The 24,969-nt window shown below is 38.6% G+C and overlaps 1 protein-coding gene across 7 annotated transcripts in view; it reads left to right on the forward strand.

Moving 5' to 3' along the window:
- The first annotated feature begins 714 nt into the window (after nt 1–714).
- Nucleotides 715–24,969, forward strand: part of DDX4 (DEAD-box helicase 4) — an 85,628-nt gene continuing 61,373 nt past the window's right edge. For 4 of the 7 annotated variants that reach the window (XM_015072554.3, XM_027041811.2, XM_027041814.2 and 1 more), the window contains exons 1-3: nt 716–845; nt 1,608–1,703; nt 16,165–16,225. In XM_015072554.3, coding sequence (XP_014928040.2) covers nt 1,632–1,703; nt 16,165–16,225 — 133 coding nt within the window. In that variant the 5' untranslated portion in view covers nt 716–845; nt 1,608–1,631. Of the gene's footprint in view, nt 846–1,607; nt 1,704–16,164; nt 16,226–24,969 lie in introns of all 7 variants that reach the window. The other 3 variants (XM_027041810.2, XM_027041818.2, XM_027041825.2) reach the window with 2 other exon arrangements.

Consider the following 24,969-nt stretch of genomic DNA (forward strand, 5'->3'; position numbering starts at 1 on the left):
CCTTGGTCACTCTTAGGTTTGGCTAGTACCCCTAGGGATACGAATTGGTGGGCCACAAATCCAAGCCTTGATGAATGAACCTATCCAGCACAATTTCCTTCCTTCTGCATCAGAGGGCATCTCTTTCCTGAAGAGAAGCACCTTCAACTCTATAGGAAAGGGTAACTTTTTTTTTTTTTTTTTTTTTTAACAGCATCCTGGATGAGGCAGGACAGAGCCTCATCCTAGCTGTCATGGGGAGGAAACGGAAACGTGCCAGCTCCACAGTCCTTAGCCACATGCTGAGGCAGCAGGAATCCCCAGTTGTGAAGCAAGCACCTCAGAAATAAAGAACCGAGGGACCAACGGCCAGGGACTACAGCAAGAAAACAGGAAGATCAAGTCAAAGAGGTTGGAGGCAGGGCATTACTCATCTTCCCTTTTATTTTTGGTATTATAAAAAGGGGGGTGGACATATTTGGTATTATAAAAAGGGGCTGTGCATCTTTGGCTTGCACAGAGAAAATCTAGGGCATCTCCACATTGAGGACCACCCCCGCCCCAAGAATCTAGAGACAAGTGGTTCACGGCCAGCCTTATACCCCCAGGCCTAACGGACCACTGTGTGAAGAAGAGAGCGGGTCTGGCTTTAGCGACCTCAGATGCGAGCAAATAGGGAACGCACGGCTGGAGATGGGGCGGGGTAACGCCGGTGGTCTGAGCGCTGATTGGCTGGAGGCACTCGTCGCCTGGTGCCATTTGTTGTTGAAGCTGCGCACCTGACGTAGTCAGCAGCGTCCTGCACGTGCAGCCGTTTAAGCGGCGTCGCCGCCTGAGAGGACCCCGGGAGAGCAAGCAGCGGAGAGGTGAGTGGCCTGGCGACTTTCTTCCTGGCGCGGGTCTCTGCTGGCCCCTGTGGGTTTCCCGGTAGTGGGAGTTTAGGCTAGATGAAGAACGGATGGGGCAGGTGGGCGTTGGAGCCGTCCTTTGGGGCTTTTTCTTTACTTGCCAGTGTAGGTCTTAAAGCCCGGCTGACGCCTGTAGGGCGAAGAGGCCTGTAGAGGAGGTAAAGAAGCATCTTTGCCCAGCTTGTGTGTGGCGTTTTATCCGAACAAGAGTGGCTGTAGTACCATTTGTGTACAAATGCCCCTTAGAGTAACTAGTTGTCCATTGTTGAAAGGATTTGGGCCACCTAACTCGTGACCCCTACCCCGCCAAGCTTGAAGGCCTTGGCCCTGGCTCCCTCTCTCCCAGTAAACTATCAAAACCTACAAACCAAACATCTTTACTTTTGAAGGGAGGTGTGCAAAGAGAGAAACATCGAGTAGTAGTTGAGAAATTTCCCTTACCCTTAATATCCAGTAAGCTGTTTGGGAGACCCTTGAAAGGAGAGGATAAAGTCAGTAAACAGATTTTGGAGAAAGGCCCAGTAGGAACATTGTGGTTGCAAGAGTGGTTAAGTAGTTCAACTCATTTTTAAAGATAAAAAATAAGGGGATCTTTGGGGAAGATCAGCAGCTAGTTCAGTAGTTTTGGGAGGTGTATGTGAAATTGTGACAGTTCATGTTGTTAAGTATATGATTCTGATCTAATAGAGGCCAAATGTACTTTTTTTAAAAAAAATTTAGATAAAAATAGAACTGGAAGCCACCATGGGAGATGAAGATTGGGAAGCGGAAATAATCAAACCTCATATGTCTTCCTATGTTCCTGTATTTGAGAAGGTAGTAAAATTTAAAGTTTGTGGTTATTAAACACTACAGATTTTATTGAAGTTGAAAATCACTGTGGTAGGAAAGTTCTAGATTACAGTCCGGTGGAGTGTGCTGTGCTTACCTCCATCTGATTGTTATTAACTGCCTTAGGGGCAATGAAGAGGAGGCACTCTAAGCCTCAAATGGAATAAAATAGTATGAGGTAATTTGATGATTAACTAAAATATGTGTAGTGATATTGACAATTTAAATGTCAGTGTTTGAGGACTTACTGTGGGTGGAAGCAGGCTGGTACAAATATGGTTGAACATGTTTGACAGACACTTGTATTGAAAACTGAAAAATACAGTTTGGTGTTGGGTGATATTTTGAATTCTATAAATTGATTTCCTACAAGTAGGATGAGTATGTTAGGCTGGTTGAGATGGTGTCATCACTTGGCTCTTCAAATGTGCAAATCATCAGATCTTTTTCCTTAGTGGCATTTGGAGAGTTATATTGTAATTCAAAAGAACAGGACTTGGAATAGCGTTTTGGGTTTCAGTTCTGATTTGAAAGTTGACTTAAAAAAAAAACACTCTACTTTAGAAGTTAATATATGTATTTTTAATGTTCATTTTTGAGAGGGAGAGAGAGAGAGACATAGTGTGAGCGGGGGAAGGACAGAGGGAGAGAGGGCGGGGAATAGAATCCGAAGCAGGCTCCAGGCTTTGAGCTGCCAACATGGGGCTCGAACTCACGAACCATGAGATCATGGCCTAAGCTAAGATCATGACCTGAGTCGAAGTCGGATGTTTAACTGACTGAGCTACCCATGTGCCCCTAGAAGTTAATATATTTTAAAGGATTGTTTTTGCACAAGTGTTATTTATTTGAAAATGTCTCAAAAGTTGGTATTCTTTTCTTTTCTTTCTTTTTTTTTTTTTTTTTTGAAGTTCATGTGTTCACTTTGAGAGAGACAGAAACATCATGAGCAGGGAAGGGGCAGAGAGAGAGGGAATCAGAATTCCAAGCAGACTCTGCGCTGTCAGCATGGAGCCCGCTGAGGGGCTCAAACCCACGAAACCTTGAGATCATGACCTGAGCCAAAACCAATAGTCAGTTGCTTAAATGACTGAGTCACTTAGGCACCACTATATTCTTTTTTTCTGGAATTTCCAGTTTGCATTTATGTTGGTCACTTTTTACAAACACTTCGTTATTTCAAGAGATATCTTAATGGAAGTTCTATCACATAAAAATATATGTAATCCTTTATTTCTCTTAATTGGATTTGATTTATATATAAAGTTTATTTCAAAATACTGAAGATTTTTGGGTGAGGGTGTCAAAATACTCAAGATCTTAATCTGAATTTCTCGTGGTTTTTTTTTTTTTTTTTTTTTGGAGCTTACTTGAGAAAGACATCTTTTGTGTGATACTTTTTTTGTTATAGTCCTGTGCCTATCATTAAAAAAAAATTTTTTTTTACAATATTGGGAAAAGAGGAGAAAAAGTACTTAACAATCATGTTTATTAGCACACTCTTGTAAATTTTTATTAAATTTTCTTTCCCCCCCCCAAATGACAGTACATAATAATATTTTTGATTCCAGCCTTTTCACTCTTGAGCACTATTCCATATTACTACTAACTTCCTAAAAATAATTTCTTAAGGTTGCATAGTACTTCAAGGAATGGATCTACTGTAATATAATTGATTTTCTGTTGGTGGGAATTTAAGATGTTAGCTTTTCACTGTAATGTTGTCATGAATATCTACAGCTTATATATATATATATATATATATATTTTTTAATTTGGGAGTATTTTTTAAAAAATGGAATTACTTAAAAGATATTTTATGGTTCTTTTTACCGCAGTTCTCAGTAAATTTATTATATTACAAAGTTTAGTTCACAGATACAGACTTTTTCACTTGAACTTAGTCATTTAATTTTGTTTCTTCTTAGTCTGAGATTTTTTTCTTCATTAAGCATTCTTTAAATAGTACATTAGACTCAATCATGTTGTACTTATTTATTGCATAGGCTGTCTGAAATTGAGGGTGGTTGACTGTCAGATCTTTCAGACTTACCTTTTTGGAAATATTTGTGCTATTTAGTAACATACCTTGTTTAATATTAAGAATACTAAATTAAATGTTAATACTAACTTTACCTTATGATTCTTAATATTTATGTGGGGCCAATTTGTAAATTTTTTGTATCTGTCTGCAAACTTAATTCCTGATGCTGTTGAGCAATTAGCTATCTGGCCTAGTTGACTTGGAGGAACGTGGTGCAATCAATGCCTTTGTCTGCTTTGGTTGAATAAAAAGTGCAGAAAGTGAGGATGATTACATGATATATACATGTGGGAGAGATCTGAAGTCTTTTATTTTGCCTAGTTTCATTTAAAGGCACCATTTTGATTGGTGGTTCTGAATTTCTATTTTAATTTTTTTTAAGTTTATTGATGTTGAGAGAGAGAGAGAGAGCATGAGTGGGGAGATCTGGAGAGAGAATCCCAAGCAGGCTCCATACTGTCAGTGCAGAGCCTGACAAGGGGTTCAAACTCACATACTGCTGAGATTATGTACTGAGCCGAAATCAAGAGTCAAATGCTTAACTGAGCCACTCAGGTGGCCCCCTGAATTTCTATTTTAAGAGACAGCTGGGCTTTTTGTTTTTTAGAATTTGTCTTCACCCTGCAGCTGTCTTGGCTTAATCTCATCTTAAACAATATGTGATCAGCCTTTTATGAAAACTTTCTAGGATTTTTATTTGGAGATTTAATATTTACCCATTCTTATATGATTTTGTACTGATAGGCCACTGGGAAGTGTACTACTTGGGTATAGACCAGTGAAAGATGTGAGGTTAGGAAGAATTTGATAATGCAGCAATTATGTAGTCCAGACATCTTAATTGTTAGGCATTTGCATATTTCATGTAAGCTTGTTGGAATGAGTTTTGGAGTGGTGAGTATGGTGAATGTAACAGGGTATTGGATTTGCTTACTAGCTGTGTAATGCATGCTTCTTGTTAGAGGACCATGGGAGTAGGTCTACATAGTGATTGCCTCCATCTATCTGCCTTTTTGGTGGCACATTTCAGAAGTCAAATACTCTTGTGATTAAAGTAGAAATAGCGTGAGATAATTGGCCCATCCACAATACAATTTTGTTAAGTAGTAGTAGCAAAGTTTGTAATAATTAGGTAAGAAAAAGTTCGGGGCTTCTCTGTTCATACTATGATTCTGAAGTAGCGAGAAAAAATATGGCCCTTGAACATCATTGTATTTGCAGACCTAAGGAAGCTGAACTGCTAGAACCTTAAGAAGATTTTGAGCAATTTCTGCCTATAATTATCACTGAGATGTAGGAGGATATTGTGTCTTCTACTAGAAAGCCGGGATATTATTATATGGTAAATAAGAGCAACTTGTGGAAGCTGATCAAATGGTCGTCCAAATGAAATGGCCATCCAGATAAAAGTGGCAGGCTTGGAGGAAGGAGCTCTGATGACTCATAATCAAAATCTAAACAATTTTTTTTTCAGATTTTTTTTTTTAATATATGAAATTTATTGTCAAATTGGTTTCCATACAACACCCAGTGCTCATCCCAAAAGGTGCCCTCCTCAATACCCATCACCCACCCTCCCCTCCCTCCCACCCCCCATCAACCCTCAGTTTGTTCTCAGTTTTTAACAGTCTCTTATGTTTTGGCTCTCTCCCACTCTAACCTCTTTTTTTTTTTTTTTTTTTTCCTTCTCTTCCCCCATGGGTTTCTGTTAAGTTTCTTAGGATCCACATAAGAGTGAAACCATATTGTATCTGTCTTTCACTGTATGGCTTATTTCACTTAGCATCACACTCTCCAGTTCCATCCATGTTGCTACAAAAGGCCATATTTCATTTTTTCTCATTGCCACGTAGTATTCCATTGTGTATATAAACCACAATTTCTTTATCCATTCATCAGTTGATGGACATTTAGGCTCTTTCCATAATTTGGCTATTGTTGAGAGTGCTGCTATAAACATTGGGGTACAAGTGCCCCTATGCATCAGTACTCCTGTATCCCTTGAATAAATTCCTAGCAGTGCTATTGCTGGGTCATAGGGTAGGTCTATTTTTAATTTTTTGAGGAACCTCCACACTGCTTTCCAGAGCGGCTGCACCAATTTGCATTCCCACCAACAGTGCAAGAGGGTTCCCGTTTCTCCACATCCTCTCCAGCATCTATAGTCTCCTGATTTGTTCATTTTGGCCACTCTGACTGGCGTGAGGTGATATCTGAGTGTGGTTTTGATTTGTATTTCCCTGATAAGGAGCGACGTTGAACATCTTTTCATGTGCCTATTGGCCATCCGGATGTCTTCTTTAGAGAAGTGTCTTTTCATGTTTTCTGCCCATTTCTTCACTGGGTTATTTGTTTTTCGGGTGTGGAGTTTGGTGAGCTCTTTATAGATTTTGGATACTAGCCCTTTGTCCGATATGTCATTTGCAAATATCTTTTCCCATTCCGTTGGTTGCCTTTTAGTTTTGTTGGTTGTTTCCTTTGCTGTGCAGAAGCTTTTTATCTTCATGAGGTCCCAGTAATTCACTTTTGCTTTTAATTCCCTTGCCTTTGGGGATGTATCGAGTAAGAGATTGCTACGGCTGAGGTCAGAGAGGTCTTTTCCTGCTGTCTCCTCTAAGGTTTTGATGGTTTCCTGTCTCACATTCAGGTCCTTTATCCATTTTGAGTTTATTTTTGTGAATGCTGTGAGAAAGTGGTCTAGTTTCAACCTTCTGCATGTTGCTGTCCAGTTCTCCCAGCACCATTTGTTAAAGAGACTGTCTTTTTTCCATTGGATGTTCTTTCCTGCTTTGTCAAAGATTAGTTGGCCATACGTTTGTGGGTCTAGTTCTGGGGTTTCTATTCTATTCCATTGGTCTATGTGTCTGTTTTTGTGCCAATACCATGCTGTCTTGATGATTACAGCTTTGTAGTAGAGGCAAAAGTCTGGGATTGTGATGCCTCCTGCTTTGGTCGTCTTCTTCAAAATTCCTTTGGCTATTCGGGGCCTTTTGTGGTTCCATATGAATTTTAGGATGGCTTGTTCTAGCTTCGAGAAGAATGCTGGTGCAATTTTGATTGGGATTGCATTGAGTGTGTAAATAGATTTGGGTAGTATTGACATTTTGACAATATTTATTCTTCCAATCCATGAGCAGGGAATGTCTTTCCATTTCTTTATATCTTCTTCAATTTCCTTCATAAGCTTTCTATAGTTTTCAGCATACAGATCTTGTACATCTTTGGTTAGGTTTATCCCTAGGTATTTTATGCTTCTTGGTGCAATTGTGAATGGGATCAGTTTCTTTATTTGTCTTTCTGTTGCTTCATTGTTAGTGTATAAGAATGCAGCTGATTTCTGTACATTGATTTTGTATCCTGCAACTTTGCTGAATTCATGTATCAGTTGTAGCAGACTTTTGGTGGAGTCTATCGGATTTTCCATGTATCATATCATGTCATCTGCAAAAAGCAAAAGCTTGACTTCATCTTTGCCAATTTTGATGCCTTTGATTTCCTTTTGTTGTCTGATTGCTGATGCTAGAACTTCCAGCACTATGTTAAACAACAGCGGTGAGAGTGGGCATCCCTGTCGTGTTCCTGATCTCAGGGAAAAAGCTCTCAGTTTTTCCCCATTGAGGATGATGTTAGCTGTGGGCTTTTCATAAATGGCTTTTATGATCTTTAAGTATGTTCCTTCTATCCCGACTTTCTCAAGGGTTTTTATTAAGAAAGGGTGCTGGATTTTGTCAAAGGCCTTTTCTGCATCGATTGACAGGATCATATGGTTCTTCTCTTTTTTTTTGTTAATGTGATGTATCATGTTGATCGATTTGCGAATGTTGAACCAGCCCTGCATCCCGGGAATGAATCCCACTATATCATGGTAAATAATTCTTTTTATATGCCGTTGAATTCGATTTGCTAGTATCTTATTGAGAATTTTTGCATCCATATTCATCAGGGATATTGGCCTGTAGTTCTCTTTTTTTACTGGGTCTCTGTCTGCTTTAGGAATCAAAGTAATACTGGCTTCATAGAATGAGTCTGGAAGTTTTCCTTCCCTTTCTATTTCTTGGAATAGCTTGAGAAGGATAGGTATTATCTCTGCTTTAAACATCTGGTAGAACTCCCCTGGGAAGCATTCTGGGACTGGACTCTTATTTGTTGGGAGATTTTTGATAACCGATTCAATTTCTTCGCTGGTTATGGGTCTGTTCAAGCTTTCTATTTCCTCCTGATTGAGTTTTGGAAGAGTGTGGGTGTTTAGGAATTTGTCCATTTCTTCCAGGTTGTCCAATTTGTTGGCATATAATTTTTTCATAGTATTCCCTGATAATTGCTTGTATTTCTGAGGGATTGGTTGTAATAACTCCATTTTCATTCATGATTTTATCTATTTGGGTCATCTCCCTTTTCTTTTTGAGAAGCCTGGCTAGCGGTTTATCACTTTTGTTTATTTTTTCAAAAAACCAACTCTTGGTTTCATTGATCTGCTCTACAGTTTTTTTAGATTCTATATTGATTATTTCTGCTCTGATCTTTATTATTTCTCTTCTTCTGCTGGGTTTAGGCTGCCTTTGCTGTTTTGCTTCTATTTCCTTTAGGTGTGCTGTTAGATTTTGTATTTGGGATTTTTTCTTGTTTCTTGAGATAGGCCTGGATTGCAATGTATTTTCCTCTTAGGACTGCCTTCGCTGCATCCCAAAGCGTTTGGATTGTTGTATTTTCATTTTCATTTGTTTCCATATATTTTTTAATTTCTTCTCTAATTTCCTGGTTGACCCACTCATTCATGAGTAGGGTGTTCTTTAACCTCCATGCTTTTGGAGGTTTTCCAGACTTTTTCCTGTGGTTGATTTCAAGCTTCATAGCATTGTGGTCTGAAAGTATGCATGGTATAATTTCAATTCTTGTGAACTTATGAAGGGCTGTTTTGTGACCCAGTATATGATCTATCTTGGAGAATGTTCCATGTGCACTCGAGAAGAAAGTATATTCTGTTGCTTTGGGATGCAGAGTTCTAAATATATCTGTCAGGTCCATCTGATCCAATGTATCATTCAGGGCCCTTATTTCTTTATTGACCATGTGTCTAGATGATCTTTCCATTTCTGTAAGTGGAGTGTTAAAGTCCCCTGCAGTTACCACATTCTTATCAATAAGGTTGCTTATGTTTATGAGTAATTGTTTTATATATTTGGGGGCTCTGGTATTCGGCGCATAGACATTTATAATTGTTAGCTCTTCCTGATGGATAGACCCTGTAATTATTATATAATGCCCTTCTTCATCTCTTGTTACAGCCTTTAATTTAAAGTCTAGTTTGTCTGATATAAGTATGGCTACTCCAGCTTTCTTTTGGCTTCCAGTAGCATGATAAATAGTTCTCCATCCCCTCACTCTCAATCTAAAGGTGTCCTCAGATCTAAAATGAGTCTCTTGTAGACAGCAAATAGATGGGTCTTGTTTTTTTTATCCTTTCTGATACCCTATGTCTTTTGGTCATTTAATCCATTTACATTCAGTGTTATTATAGAAAGATACGGGTTTAGAGTCATTGTGATGTCTGTATGTTTTATGCTTGTAGTGATGTCTCTTGTACTTTGTCTCACAGGATCCCCCTTAGGATCTCTTGTAGGGCTGGTTTAGTGGTGACAAATTCCTTCAGTTTTTGTTTGTTTGGGAAGACCTTTATCTCTCCTTCTATTCTAAATGACAGACTTGCTGGATAAAGGATTCTCGGCTGCATATTTTTCCTGTTTAGCACACTGAAAATATCGTGCCAATCCTTTCTGGCCTGCCAGGTTTCAAAAGAGAGATCAGTCACGAGTCTTATAGGTCTCCCTTTATATGTGAGGGTACGTTTATCCCTTGCTGCTTTCAGAATTTTCTCTTTATCCTTGTATTTTGCCAGTTTCACTATGATATGTCAGCAGAAGATTGATTCAAGTTACGTCTGAAGGGAGTTCTTTGTGCCTCTTGGATTTCAATGCCTTTTTCCTTCCCCAGTTCAGGGAAGTTCTCAGCTATAATTTCTTCAAGTACTCCTTCAGCACCTTTCCCTCTCTCTTCCTCCTCTGGGATACCAATTATGTGTATATTATTTCTTTTTAGTGTATCACTTAGTTCTCTAATTTTCCCCTCATACTCCTGGATTTTTTTATCTCTCTTTTTCTCAGCTTCCTCTTTTTCCATAACTTTATCTTCTAGTTCACCTATTCTCTCCTCTGCCTCATCAATCCGAGCTGTCGTCGTTTCCATTTTGTTTTGCATTTCGTTTAAAGCGCTTTTCAGCTCCTCGTGACTGTTCCTTAGTCCCTTGATCTCTGTAGCAAGAGATTCTCTGCTGTCCTCTATACTGTTTTCAAGCCCAGCGATTAATTTTATGACTATTATTCTAAATTCACTTTCTGTTATATTATTTAAATCCTTTTTGTTCAGTTCATTAGCTGTTGTTATTTCCTGGAGATTCTTCTGAGGGAATTCTTCCGTTTGGTCATTTTGGATAGTCCCTGGCGTGGTGAGGACCTGCTGGGCACTTCCCCTGTGCTGTGGTGTATAACTGGAGTTGGTGGGCAGGGCCGCAGTCAGTCCTGATGTCTGCCCCCAGCCCACCGCTGGGGCCACAGTCAGACTGGTGTGTGCCTTCTCTTCCCCTCTCCTAGGGGCGGGATTCACTGTGGGGTGGCGTGGCCCGTCTGGGCTACTTGCACACTGCCAGGCTTGTGGTGCTGGGGATCTGGCGTATTAGCTGGGGTGGGTAGGCAAGGTGCACGGGGGCAGGAGGGGCAGGCTTAGCTCGCTTCTCCTTAGGTGATCCACTTCAGGAGGGGCCCTGTGGCAGCGGGAGGGAGTCAGATCCGTTGCCGGAGGTTTGGCTCCGAAGAAGCACAGAGTTGGGTGTTTGCATGGAGCGAGCAAGTTCCCTGGCAGGAACTGGTTCCCTTTGGGATTTTGGCTGGGTAATGGGCAGGGGAGATGGCGCGGCGAGCGCCTTTGTTCCCCACCAAACTGAGCTCTGTCATCCGGGGGCTCAGCAGCTCTCCCTCCCTTTGTCCTCCAGCCTTCCCACTTTCTGAGCAGAGCTGTTAACTTATGACCTCCCAGACGCTAAGTCGCGCTTGCTGTGGGAAGACACTCCGTCCGTCCGGCCCCTCCGCTTTTGCAAGCCAGACTCGGGGGCTCTGTTTGGCCAGCAAGCTGCCCCTCTGCCCCGGCTCCCTCCCGCCAGTCCGTGGAGCGTGCAGCGCCTAGCCGCCCTTCCTACCCTCTTCCGTGGGCCTCTCGTCTGCGCTTGGCTCCAGAGACTCTGTTCTGCTAATCCTCTGGCGGTTTTCTGGGTTATTTAGGCAGGTGTAGGTGGAATCTAAGTGATCAGCAGGACCACAGTGAGCCCAGCGTCCTCTTACGCCGCCATCTTCTTCCAGCCCCAATCTAAACAATTAAGTCTAGAGTAGAGTGATGAAAAGATATGAGAAAGCTGAGGAGAAGGCTAAAGATTGCAAAGGTGGCAGAGATGTTGGTGGAACAGGTCTGGAGAATAGAGAAAACTGAATCCTCTTGAAGAAGAATCATAAATTTACAGCCAACAGATTCTAGTCAACTGATAGAGATTGGGTGACACCAGAGAGAAACTGAAACTAGAGAGCCTTTTGTTTTCTTTTTTCTCTGTCTATACACTATTATCATTTATAGTAGTTTTCTCTCATAGTGTGTGGGAGATGTTTTCACTATAAGTTTTGATTGTGAAATGTTTGGGGGAGAGAAATTTTATTTGGTAAATGCTCTCAGATACAGAAATTAGGGCCTACATTGTAAGCTCCTAGAACAGTCACATTTGTTCCTGGCTTTGGTTGTTTTTTCTAAATTTTGAGGTGTTTGCTTTTTGTTGTGTGACATGCTAGCTTTCTAGAACCTTAGATCTGTGTGTGATACATGAGACTCAAGAGTTGGAGTTTTTCAGCCCTGGAGGTACTGAAGTAACTGCAGTAATTTTAGGTGTCTCCATGTAGCAGTTGTCAAAGAAAGGACCAGGCTTCAACTGTGGATGTGAATGGGGCTGATCTGGCCGGGACTGATCAATCAGAAGAAGGGATGGAGGATAATATTGTCTGTATTTTGGGACTTTAATTTCTGTATGAGATCAAAGAAGGAGAAATAATTTGTTTGAAATTTAAATTTTATGTGACACTGTCTGATATAACCTGTCTGGTCATTTTATTTGGACAACCTATCTCAGCTCTATTTGACATGGAACCTAAAATAGGAAATGAGATCTTGGTACTTTGTATAAATTGATATATTCTTAGGCATTTCAGGGGATTCCGAATATAAAATGAAAGATATATTTGCTAAGGAATTTAAGGGGCTGGGGGAATAAAACATGAAATTGTCTGTATTGGACCCCAAATTGGACAGGGAGGAGGCATCTCCAAGGTTCATAAATTGTCCAGCTATAAATTCATTTGAACAGCAGCTCTGACAAGTCATTGAGATCAAAACCTTACTATGTTGGTGGAAATATTCATTTGCTTGAAAAAGACTTTTAAAAGAAAAAGACCTTTAAAGGGTGTGATATTTCATAATTGAAAATATTAAGAGTACATAGAAGGTCAAAAGAAATGTGTTTACCAGAATGAGAATGAATTATTTGTAGCTGCGTGTGAGAACCCTTATGTGTAAAATATTTTGAAATTTTTAATTTCTCTGCTGTGTCTTCCCATGGCCTTGGTTAACTTCTTTTGTGTCTCATAAGGACATTTTTAGTGACATTTAAGGCCTACACAGATAATCGAGTAATCTCTTCTTTTTCAGAATCTGTAATTATATCTGCATTCTTTTTCCAAATAAGGTAATGTGGGTGGCCATATTTCATCCTACTACATGTAGTGTGGCTAAAGCACTGTAAGATGAAACGAGTGGTAGAAAATGAAGTCAGAGGGAAAGGGAAAAGCAAAGGGAGAGGGGCCTGAAGGTAGTTGTGAGCTTAGAGTTAGTAGGACTGGCTTGACTGGGTGTGGGGAGTGAAAGAGAGTTATCAAGGTTGATGTCTAGTTTTTTTTTAATTTTATTATTTTATTTAATTTAAGTATAATTGATACACAATATTAGTTTTGGGTGTACAGTGATTTGACAAGTTTGTATGTTAAGGTATGCTGATGATAGTGTAGCTACCATCTGTAAACCATACAATGCTGTTTCAGTATCATTGACTATATTGCTTGTGTTGTACCATAGACTTCTGTTAAGTTTAAGCAACTGGATAGAAGATGGTTCCATTTGCTGAAATGGGGAATCTCCAAAAAATGTATAAGCTTGGGAGGGGTAAAAACAAAGAATGCTAGCTTTGTTGTGTTCAATTTGGGATGGCTATGAAAACATAAAAGTAAAATAGCTTTTATGCATTAGTTGCTTAGAAGAGGGATCAGGGATATAGATATAAATGTGGTAATTATCAGGGCGCCTGGGTGGCTCAGTCGGTTGAGCGTCCGACTTCAGCTCAGGTCATTATCTCGTGGTCTGTGACTTAGAGCCCTGCGTCGGGCTCTGTGCTGACAGCTCCGAGCCTGGAGCCTGCTTCGGATTCTGTGTCTCCCTTTCTCTCTGGCCCTCCCCCGCTTATGCTCTGTCTTTCTCTCTCTCTGTCAAAAATAAACATTAAAATAAATGTGGTAATTATCTGTATATTAATGGGATTTTTTAAATTTATTAAAAAAATTTTTTTAATGTCTATTTTTGAGAGAGAGCAAGAGAGCTGTGAGCAGAGGAGGAGCAGAGAGAGACAGACACAGAGGATCCCAAGCGGGTTCTGTGCACTAACCATGAGATCGTGACCTGAGCTGAAACCAAGAGTTGGACAGTTAACTGATTGAGCCGCCCAGGTGTCCCTGTGTGTTAATGGGATTTAAAGCTACGAGACTAGGTAAAGTTCATAGTGTAAAACAGATTTAGAGGGCTTGACCCTGGATAGTCCAACTTGAGAGGTCCAGTATAAGAGGAGCTGGCAAAAGGAGACTGAGGAGGAAGTAGCCACTGGAGCAAGAAAGAAAACCAGAGAATTGTGGGTTCCTTAAGCCAAGAGGAGAATGTTATAAAGAGGAAGGAAATAGTCTGTCATTTCAAATGCTGCTGAGAGCTCTGGTAGAATGAAAGATAAAAGTAGTAATTTTATTACATAATTTCCTTATTAAAAGCATTTTCATTGTAGAATGAGGATGGAAGCTAAACTGGAGTAGATTTAAGGAAAAAAGGGATATGAAAAAGTAGAGGCAGCAACTAACTGTAGGCATTTTGTTTTAAGAGAGCGAAGTGCTGCAGTAGCAGAAGGGAATATGAAGGTAATTTATTTTTAAGGTAATGAAAAAGGGTAAGAATCTTTAATGATGTTTTGTTTCAGAATTTGCCTTGGAATTTTTAAATTTCGTGTATGTGGAATATTAAATTCCACAGCCTGAAGGTCATCTAATAATAATTTTTAAGTTCTTGACTGCCAAAGTGTCTCATTACCTTTATTAGCTTTATATCACTTAAATAAAACCAGAACTTTTTTGGATTCTAGTCACTTGATAATACTTTGGCCACTAGGAAAAAAAAGTCTTCAGAATTGCACTTTAAAGATAGAAAACTAGATCATTCTTGTTTTAATGTCTATGGTAATTGTAAATTGGAACTTTATACTGTAGTAATTACCAAAATCCCAAAAGTATTTGCCTTTCTGTTCTTAATAACTCAGAGAATAATTGGGTGGCTTTTGGGCTTTATAAAAGTAGTTTTAAAAGTCATTTAGTGTCTTTTGTGAAATAAATCTTAGAAAATAAGTATTACTGAGGCACCTGGGTGGTCAGTTAAGTGGCTGACTTCAGCTCAGGTCCTGATCTCACCGTTCATGAGTTCAAGCCCAGCATAAGGCTCTGTGCTGACACCTCAGAGCCTGGAGCCTGCTTCAGATTATGTGTCTCCCTCTCTCTCTGCCCCTACCCTGCTCATGCTTTGTCTCTCCCTCTCAAGAAAAAAGAGTAAGTAAACATTGAAAAATTAAAAAAAAAAAAAGAAAAGAAATACTACTTTTGCACTCTTTTGACTTATTTAAAGGAACTTAGGTAAAGAAATATTGTGTCTGTTCTAAAGTAACCAGTTAATTAAGGTATCATCTTAAGTTTTAGGACACCTTTCATTTTTAAAGTATTGAATTCTGCTTTTCATGTGCAAGAATTTGAGACCTCTCTTCTGTAAGTTTTGTCCTAAGTAGAGGTAGCTTATATGAGGGGAAATTAAGGTGTCAGTTAATGATTATAAGAGCACCCTAGGAGTTAAGGTGAGAAAAAGGTTACTCAAGTTTTTGTTACCACAGAGATACACTAAGAAATATTGGAAGTTTCCCAAATTAACTTGACATTTAGCTATTGGTTTTATAACAAAAGTCGAAATTTCTGAGCCCAATAGAAATACATCCCTGGAAATGTAATACATATATATTAATTGCAAATACATAGTTTTTGAGACTAAGGTAGGGAAAATGGGATAGGTAGTATTTGAGAACATCATCAACATTTCAGCTGTTGCTGTGAAAAGTTTGATTAAAGTTAATGATGCATATTCTGATCCAGTAGGTAACATGAACCACTTCATTGTGTTTATACTGCATTTGCATTGTACATATATAGGTATATTGTTTTTAGTGCATCAGTGACCTTTTATTTTAGAGTGAATTTATTTTAAAAAATTGTGAACATGTTAATTTGTTTCCCTTTATAGAAACAAAGTTGAAGTTTTAAAGATAAATTCCTGTAGTACTTTACTGTAGAAACTATTGTCCACTGCTCTCCTCTGTGCTCTACTTTATTCTGTGCGTTGTTAATGAGTATAGTGTAAAATACAGAACTTTTAAAAATGTATATTGTCAGGCATTGATTTATTCATGTGTTATTTTGTTCAGATTTTATTTATATAATAATAGTACTTAATTATACTTTTCAAATATATGAGTGAGTAAACTTTTAAGTCAGATGTCAGCAAACTCTTTCCATAAAGGGTTAGATAGTAAATAGTTTAGACTTCACAGAATTTAGGATCTCTGTTGCAACTTTGGTATCATGGTGGGAAAGCAGCCATAGACATTTCTAGATGAATGAGGATCGCTATGTTCCAATATAACTTTATTTACAAAAACAAGTGGCTGACCGGTTTTGGCTCGTAGCTATAGTTTGCTGATCAATGTTTTAAGTGATACATTAATACGCTATACGTTCAGTATTAAAGTGAAGAGGTTTTGGAATAATTAAGGAATGAGTGGCGTAGAAAATCTTAGAGCCTGTTACTGTTTTGTTTGGAACAAAGTCCAGTTGTTAAAATTTTCTAGCATTTGTGATGACACATTCTTATTTTCAAAGTAGAAAATGAGTCTTTTCTTCCTGTTAACAGGAGAGGTATTCTTCTGGAGCAAATGGAGACACTTTTAACAGGACTCCAGCTTCATCATCAGGTATGTGTTGAGGCAAAAAGATGGATCCTTTTCTAGGTTAAAGGCTTCACCTAGTGAATAAGGAGCAGACTAGTAGACATCTTATAAATAGTGTTTGTTAGATTTCTGTGAGAATTCATTCTGTTGGGATGTTTTTAATGAGGGCCACTTCCAGCTAGAGGAAGGAAGAGAGGAGAGAGTATAGTGATATAGACCATAGTGCTTTAATATTATTTGGTTTTGTAGGTTTCCTGTAAATCCTTTGCCCAACTTGGAAGTTGTATATTTGTCTTTCATACCACTAGAGAATTGTCAGGGTTCCTGACATATGGAAGTAGAATATGGGATTATTAGGTTGTTGTTTGTTTTTACAGTGTAAATATTAAATATTTAATATGTAATATTAACACTACACAAGCAATGGGTCAGTTAAGAAATCAAATGGCAAATCAAAATATGTTTCAAAACAAAAGAAAAAGAAAACATAATATTCCAAAACCTATGGGATGCACCAAAAGCAGATGTTAGAGTGAAACTTAAGTTATAAATGCTTGTATTAAGAAAAAAAGTTGGGGCGCCTGGGTGGCTCAGTAGGTTGAGCATCCAACCTCGGCTCAGGTCATGATTTCACGGTCCATGAGTTTGAGCCCTGTGTCGGGCTCTGTGCTGATAGCTCGGAGGCTGGAGCCTGCTTCAGATTCTGTGTCTCCCTCTCTCTGACCCTTCCCCGTTCATGCTTTGTCTCTGTCTCAAAAATAAATACACATTAAAAAAAAAAAAAAGTTAAACAACTTAACATGACACTGCAGAGAGCTAGAAAAAGAATAAACTTAGCTGAAACTTAGTAGAGGAAGGAAATAACAAAAAACACAGACTAGAATAAACAGTTACATAACATTAAAAGTAATGACCAGTTTTTCAAAAAAAATCCCTGCAAAATTGGCAATGTTTTAATTCTATTAACTAGGAAAAAAAGACTCAAAATTGAAAAGAAATGGAAGAGAAGATGGTAGATAACCACAGAAATACATAGTGTGATAACAGATTATTATATACATTTAAATACAAATCAGATAATTTAGGAAAATAAAACATACAATTCCTAAAAACACACCAGTTACCATGATTGAATCATGAATCTTGAATCCAAGAAATAGGAAATCTTCTTAGACCAATAAAAAGAATGAAGCTGAATTAAGAATCAAAACTCCAGCATGGAAAAGCCCAAGACCTTATAGTTATATTGGTGAATTCTACCAAATATTAAAAAAAATTAATGATACTCTTTATCAAAGTTTTACAAATAATGGAATAGAGGGAACACTTTCAGAATCATTCCATGAAACCAGTACTACCCTGATACCAAAACAGGATAAAAACAATACAAGAACAAAATCTAGTTTGTCCCATGTCAGTATTGGTACTCCAGCTTTCTTTCCTTTGACATCCGTTTGCTGATAAATGTTCCTCCATTCCCTCACTTTGACCTGCAGATGTCTTTAGGTCTAAAATGAGTCTCAGGGCACCTGGTTGGCTCAGTTTATTAAGTGCTAGACTCTTGATTTTGGTTCCGGTCATGATCTCAAAATTGATGAGATCAATCCCCCCTACCATAATCTGCGCTGACAGCATGGAGCTTGTTTGGGACTCTCCCTCTCCCTCTCTCTCTGCCCCTCCCTCCTCATGCTCTGTCTCTCAGAATAAATAAACGCTAAAAAAATAAAATGAGTATCTTGTAGGCTATAAGGTTGTTGAAGTAAGTTGCAGTAGTAGTGACCTGTCAGGGTAATTGTTTAATCCTGGGAAGCCATCAAGATATCATGAGTTTTGGGGTGTCTGGGTGGCTCAGTCAGTTAAGTGTCTGACTTGATTTCAGCCTAGGTCAGGCTGTGTACTGAGTGTGGATGATGCTTAAGATTCTCTCTCTTTCCTGAGGCACCTGGGTGGCTTAGTTAGTTAAGTGTCCGACGGTTGGTTTTGGCTCAGGTCATGGTATCATGGTTTGTGAGTTCCAGCCCCAAGTTGGGGTGCAGAGCCTGCTTGGGATTCTCTCTCACTCCCTCGCTCTCTGCCCCTCCCCCACTCATGCTGTCTCTGTCTCATAAGTAAATGAAAAGACTTAAAAAAAATTTTCTCTCTCTCTCCCACTTTCCCTTTCCCCTGCTTGCCTGCACTCTCTCTCTCTCTCAAATAAAAAAATAAAAATTAAAAGCAAATTTTAATTCCCATGTTCACCTTTAGTTCAAAGTAATTATCTTGACAGAAGTTAAGAGATGCTTTTGCTGTTGTCAAGATGTATTTATTTTACATAAACTTTTAAATGTAGTGGTTTAATATAGAATATTCAGATTAAGAAAAGTTGATGAAATTGCTGCCTGCTGAAACCCCAGCAGAAGGCTAACTTTGCTTCCATCCTATGAACTACTTACATGCATGTGTACTTGAAATATCCAGAAAAGACAAACAGGTAAAAGATTCTGTGTTTATTTGCATAGATTACTATATCATCAGGAGAAACCTTGTTCTTTCAGGTGCTGAAAACCAATTTTTGTAAAGGAATTAAAATTTAGATGTATATCAAAGTAGAACATTGTTTTGTGGTGAAATCTTGAAGAAGCTAGATTGAAACAGCCACCAACTTTAGCATTAGATCTCTGAATGTTTAGGCAAATGAAATGAAATCAGGTAATGAAAAATGCTATCTACAAGAAGGTAAGCATGCAATTTACAAGTATTTTTTGTAGCTCTTTTTTTCTTTTTTTTTAATTTTTTTTTTTTTAACATTTATTTATTTTTGAGACAGAGACAGAGCATGAACGGGGGAGGGGCAGAGAGAGAGGGAGACACAGAATCGGAAGCAGGCTCCAGGCTCTGAGCCATCAACCCAGAGCCTGATGCGGGGCTTGAACTCACGGACCGTGAGATCGTGACCTGAGCTGAAGTCGGACGCTCAACCGACTGAGCCACCCAGGCGCCCCGTAGCTCTTTTTTTTTTTTTTTCATAGAAATGGACTTTTTATTATAGAAATGCATATGAAGCTAATGAATGTATCTATGCCAATACCTAAATATGTGCTTGGAGAAAAAAAAAAAAAAAAACCCTTAAATGCAGGTAAAAAGGAAGAAAGAAATGATCTGAAATTTTGGCCCCCAGATTAAGCCACCATTGGGAGTATGTTGACTGAGATGTTTTAGATTTCTGCATATATTCTTACATACATAACTGTATTCCAATGGCATATTATATACATGTTTTTAAAAATTTTTTATTGAAGTATAGTTGACATACAATGTTAAATTAGTTTCACATATACACCATAGTGATTCTACAAGTTTATACATTGTTATGTTCACATCTGTCACCATACAATGCTATTGCAATACAATTTACTATATTCCCTATGCTGTACCTTTTATTACTGTGACTTATTCATTCCATAACTGGAAAGCTTGTACATGTTCCTTTTTATCACAGCTATGTGTCTTGCTTTTCCTTTGTTTACCTACCATCCACATCCTTTTAACAATCTTAAATAGAATCTTGTTAAAATGCATATCGCTTTTGGCGTGCCTGGGTGAATCACTCGGTTAAGTGGCAGACTTGGTTTTGCCCCAGGTCATGATCTCATGATTCGTGAGATCAAGCCCAGCCTCTGGCTCTCTGCTGACAGTGTGGAGCCGGCTTGGGATCCTCTCAGTCTCTCTCTCTCTCTCTCTCTCTCTCTCTCTCTCTCTCTCTCTGCCCCTTCCCAGCTCATGGTTTGTCTATCTTTCTCTGTTAAAAAAAAAAAAAAATGCATGTTGCTTTTAATGATAGTCATAGAAACCCTCCTAAGTCAACTATTATAATCTTATTCTTTGCAAAATTCAGTGGAAAAAATTCATGTTAACTGATTTTAAAATGTCACATGGTAACTTCACACCATACAATTGAAAACATTTAGTTCCCTTTCTCATTCATCATTTAACTCAGTATCTATCATGAGTATTTAGCCTTTCCCCTTCCCTCGTGCAACCTCCCTCACACTTCTTCCCTTCCCATTCTCCTAATAGTTACACTTTTTGCTTAAAAATCTAAATTCATTTTTTATATCTGCATGGCTATGTATGCATCATTCTCATTTGAGACATAAAATATGTTATGGTTACATTTCTTTGTTATTTTATACAGTATGCTCTGTTATGTTCTCTTCTGTTTTGGTTTTAGTACACTTGCTGCTCTCTTGGCTCGCATCCCAAGAATTAATAACTTCACCTCTTCTTCATTCCTGTTCAGTTTTCCATGGATCCCATGTTTTCTCTGTCTTAATTTTTTTTCACCCCCCCCCTCACTTGGGTAGAGTCAGTTTTCTTTCATCTTGAGAAACGAAGAATAGGACATAAATTTGAGATATTACAAGTGTCTTTACCTTCATGCTTAATAGTTTAAGAATAAAATTTCAGGTTGGAAATAATTTCCTCCACAGACTTCATATTGCCTTATTGTACATTAAATTCTAATGAGTTCTGGTCCTTTGTGTATGACTATTTTTCTGAATTCTTCTAAAGTTTTAGGATCTCATTTTGTCTTCTGAATACTGAAAATTTAATGATTATGTACCTTGATGTGGGACTTTTTATTTATTGTGTAAGACACCTAATGAGCCTGTTAAATCTGAAATACATATTCTGCACTTTTGAGAAATTTCCTTGTGTTATTTTTTTCTCTGAGGATTGTTAGTTTTATTTGAAGGTTATTTCTGTTGTTACTTAGAGTTTTTTCTTTCCTGTGTTTTCTGTGTTTTTGATTTTTATTTTTCATTGTTTATTACTTTAATTTTCAGAAGTTTAAGAGTCAAAAAATTAGGGAACATTATAACATGTATCCTAGTATTTACCACTGATTTAGCATTTTTCTTCAGATTTCCTTTTAATGAAGTAGAATATGACAGATGAAACTGAAATCCTCTTTAGTCTCTCTTGAATATTGTTCTTTGTATCTGTTCTCTCTTTCAAGAAACAAATATAATGTATGTAGTAACTTTTCAGTTTTTAGTTTTTAAATACACATAAGTACTTATAAATAAGTCTACTTTGTATTTTATGCACAAATGCTTTGTTTTACTGTGCTTGCAGTTTTCATTTGACATTTTGAGATCTGTCCATGTTGATATATACAGAACTGATTTAATTTTGTATCATGTTCCATTATCTGAATATGTCACAATTTTTACTCCATTTTATTCATTGACCATTATGTGTTGAGCACTGTGAACTGCCTGTTTATATCCTTTGCCTATTTTTTTTTTTAACTGGATCACTTGTCCTTCATTTCTAGGATTTCATTACATAATTTGTGTATTGATTAATTGTTGGCTACATTAGGTTATAAATATTTTGTGTTGTATGTCTTCTCTTTTATGCTTATATTGTATATAAATTTTCAGTTTTGAGAAAATGTATCAGTCTTTTCTTAGGTTATTTTACTTTCTGTGTTGTAAGAAAACTTTCTATATCTAGTTTACAAAGATATTCAAAATTTTCTTCCAAAATCCTTAAGTTTTACTTGTTCTGTTTAGATTTTAAATTTATCTGGAATGTAATGGTGTATATTGGCGGTCTACCTTAATGTTTGCTTCCAAAAAGAAAGGTCATTTGTCCCAACACTTCTTTTGAAGGTTTCTGTATTAGTTTCCTAATGCTGCTGTAACAAAGCACCACAGCTGGGTGGTTTAAAACAATAAAAATTGATTCTCTTAGAGTTTTAGTGGCTACAAGTCTGAAATCAAGGTGTTAGCAGAGCCACGCGGTCTCTGAAGCCTCTAGCGGAGAATCTGTTCCATGCCTTTCCCTTGGCTTCTGGTGGTGGCAGTTGATCCCTGGTATTTCTTGACTGAAAGCTCTTTAATTCTAATCTCTGCCTCCACTGTAACAAGGTTTTCTCCCTTTGTGTGTCTGGGTCTCTGCGTCTACTTTTATAAAAATACCAGTCATATTGGATTAAGAGCCCACCCTACTACTCCAGTATGATAACTCAACCAGTTATATCTGCAACAACCTTACTTCTAAATCAGGTCATAATCTGAAGTTCTAGGAAGGACATGAATTTTGGGTAGACACTGTTCAACCCAGTAGAGTCTGCATCTGTGTTCTCTTTTGGTTTCCACTGCTCTGTATGTCTATCCATGCACAAATAGAGCTCTATTAATTCTATGGCTTATTGTAAATTTTATTATCTGCTAGGATGATTCCCTCTTCATTGTTATTCTTTCAGAATCATATACTTGACCTTATTTTTCCAGATAAAAATTTAGTATCTGTATTAATTAAAAAAATTTTTTTAATGTTTATTTATATTTGAGAGAGAGAGGAACAGTGTGAACAGGGGTGGCAGTGCAGTGTGGGCAGAGAGAGATGGAGACACAGAATCTGAAGTAGGCTCCAGGCTCTGAGCTTTCACAGCCTGAGGTGGGGCTCAAACTCACAAACTGTGATATCATGACCTGAGCCGAAGTTGGGACACTTAACCTACAGAGACACCCAGGTGCCATTTAAACTTTTTTTTTTATTATTTAACAAATTAAAAAAAAATTATTTATTTTTGAGAGAGAAACTGAATGCGAGTCGGGGAGGGGCAGAGAGAGAGAGGGAGACACAGAATCTGAAGCAGGCTCCAGGCTCTGAGCTGTCAGCCCAGAGCCCGATGAGGGGATTGAACCCACGAACCGCGAGATCATGAACTGAGCCAAAGTCAGACATTTAACTGACTGATCCCCCCGGTGCCCCTAGTATCTGTATTTACATTCAGAAAAATCTTACTGCCATTTTGATAAAACTGCAGTAAATTTATGTATTAACTTGGAAGGAAAGTGTCTTTGGGGCACATAGGTAGCTCAGTCAGTTGAATATCTGGCTCTTGGTTTTGGGTCACGTCATGTTCTCACAGTTTATGAGATTGAGCCTGGCATCAGGCTCTGCTCTGACAACAGGGAGCTTGTTTGGAATTCTCTTTTTCCCCTTCTCTCTCTGCCCCTCACCCACTCACAAGTTCACTCTCTGTCTAAACTTTTTAAAAAAGTATCTTTACTGTAGTTAGTTTTTCCATATATGGGCCTGGTTATCTCCTGTTTATTTATAATTTTTCCATAAAGGTGTCACATATCTTTTGAATATTTAACTCTAGTAATTATGTTTTCTTGGTTGAGACTATTAACGCTGTTTGGAAAGTTTTTGTTTTAATGTTTGTTTATTTTTGAGAGACGGAGACAGAGTGTGAGGGGGGAGGGGCAGAGAGAGAGAGAGAGAGAGAGAAAGAGACCGAATCCAAAGCAGGCTCCAAGCTGTCCGCACAAGAGCCTGATACAGGGCTTGAATTTAGGGATCGCGAGACCATGACCTGAGCTGAAGTCAGATGCTTAATGGACTGAGCCACCCAAGTGCTCTGACGCTGTTTTGAAATTAATAATCTGATGAATTTGTTAAGTAATCAGGAAATACGGTCAATATGAAAGTCTATAAGATATTTAAAAAAAATAAATGGCAAGCCCCTCTAAACCACAATTACAACAGAACAGTAAATAATTAAATAATGTTTACTCTGCTTATGTTTTCATATCCTATTCCTTCTAACTTGTCTTCCTTGCTTGTTATACTCAACACAAACAGTAACACCTTAGCAGGCTGAATTATATTTAAGCTGCTGCCAGACATCATTTCAACCACTCAGAATCTTAAATTTTTTTAAAACACTTATTATGGATTCAGTAACTATGATATAAAACTGGCTGAGCTCTAAGACCCATCGCAGGCAGCAGACCAATTTCTCTCCTTTCCCTTGTCTGCCCCTGCCACGCTTGGGTGCCCCTGGCCCAGGCTGGGCTCACTTTTGAGTTGGCCTGGTCCATGCTTAGTTTGTTCAGGAGTACAGCCATGGACAAGCCCCAGAAGTGGCATCACTGCTTCATGTCAGGGTCCAGAACTTAAACTTGGAGTTTAGTGTGACCCCCAGACTCCTTTCCGCGAAGGAAAGGAGTGCTGCCCCACGAAGATCCTGGATGTTGGCCACCAAGCCAGAGCCTGACGACCTGTGCCGAGCACCAAATCTAGGTGTCTGCCTGGGGAGCCTTTCTTACTGGAGCCGGCTGGGCCAAAGTCTGGTTGTCCTTGCCTGCTTTTTTTGTATTTGAGTGGGCCATTGAAAATGCTGGTAGGAAATCAACTTTATGTGCATGGACACAGCATGTTGAGTGCTTGGCTCCTCTATCAAGTAATGGGGCCAGGGCCAGGCTGTTTTGTTGGGGAGAGCAGTTTCCCTAGAGAGGAATTAGCTAGTGTTTGTCAAGAGGATTTATGTTTTTATTTATTTTTATTATTATTATTTTTTTAAGTTTATTTATTTTGAGAGGACAAGCAGTGGAGGGGCAGAGAGAGAGAGAGAGAGAGAGACAGAGAGTCCCAAGCAGGCTCCTCGCTGACAGCATGGAGTCTGATGTGGGGCTTGAACTTAATGAACCACGAGATCATGACCTGAGCTGAAACCAAGAATCAGACAATTGACCCACCCAGGCGCCCCTAAGATTTAAGTTTTTTAAACTGTTTCCTATTTAATTTTCCTCTTTTGTCATTCCCTCCTCTTTATCTCATTGTATGACACAATGGGGAAGAGACAGGAAGAGACACAGAATCTGAAGCAGCCTCCAGGCACTGAGCTGTGAATACAGAGCCTCATGTGGGGCTCGAACTCACATACTCTGAGATCATGACCTGAGTCAGTTAAGTCTGTCGCT

The sequence above is a fragment of the Acinonyx jubatus genome, chromosome A1, assembly GCF_027475565.1.
Source record: "Acinonyx jubatus isolate Ajub_Pintada_27869175 chromosome A1, VMU_Ajub_asm_v1.0, whole genome shotgun sequence".
Classification (NCBI taxonomy): Eukaryota; Metazoa; Chordata; class Mammalia; order Carnivora; family Felidae; genus Acinonyx; species Acinonyx jubatus.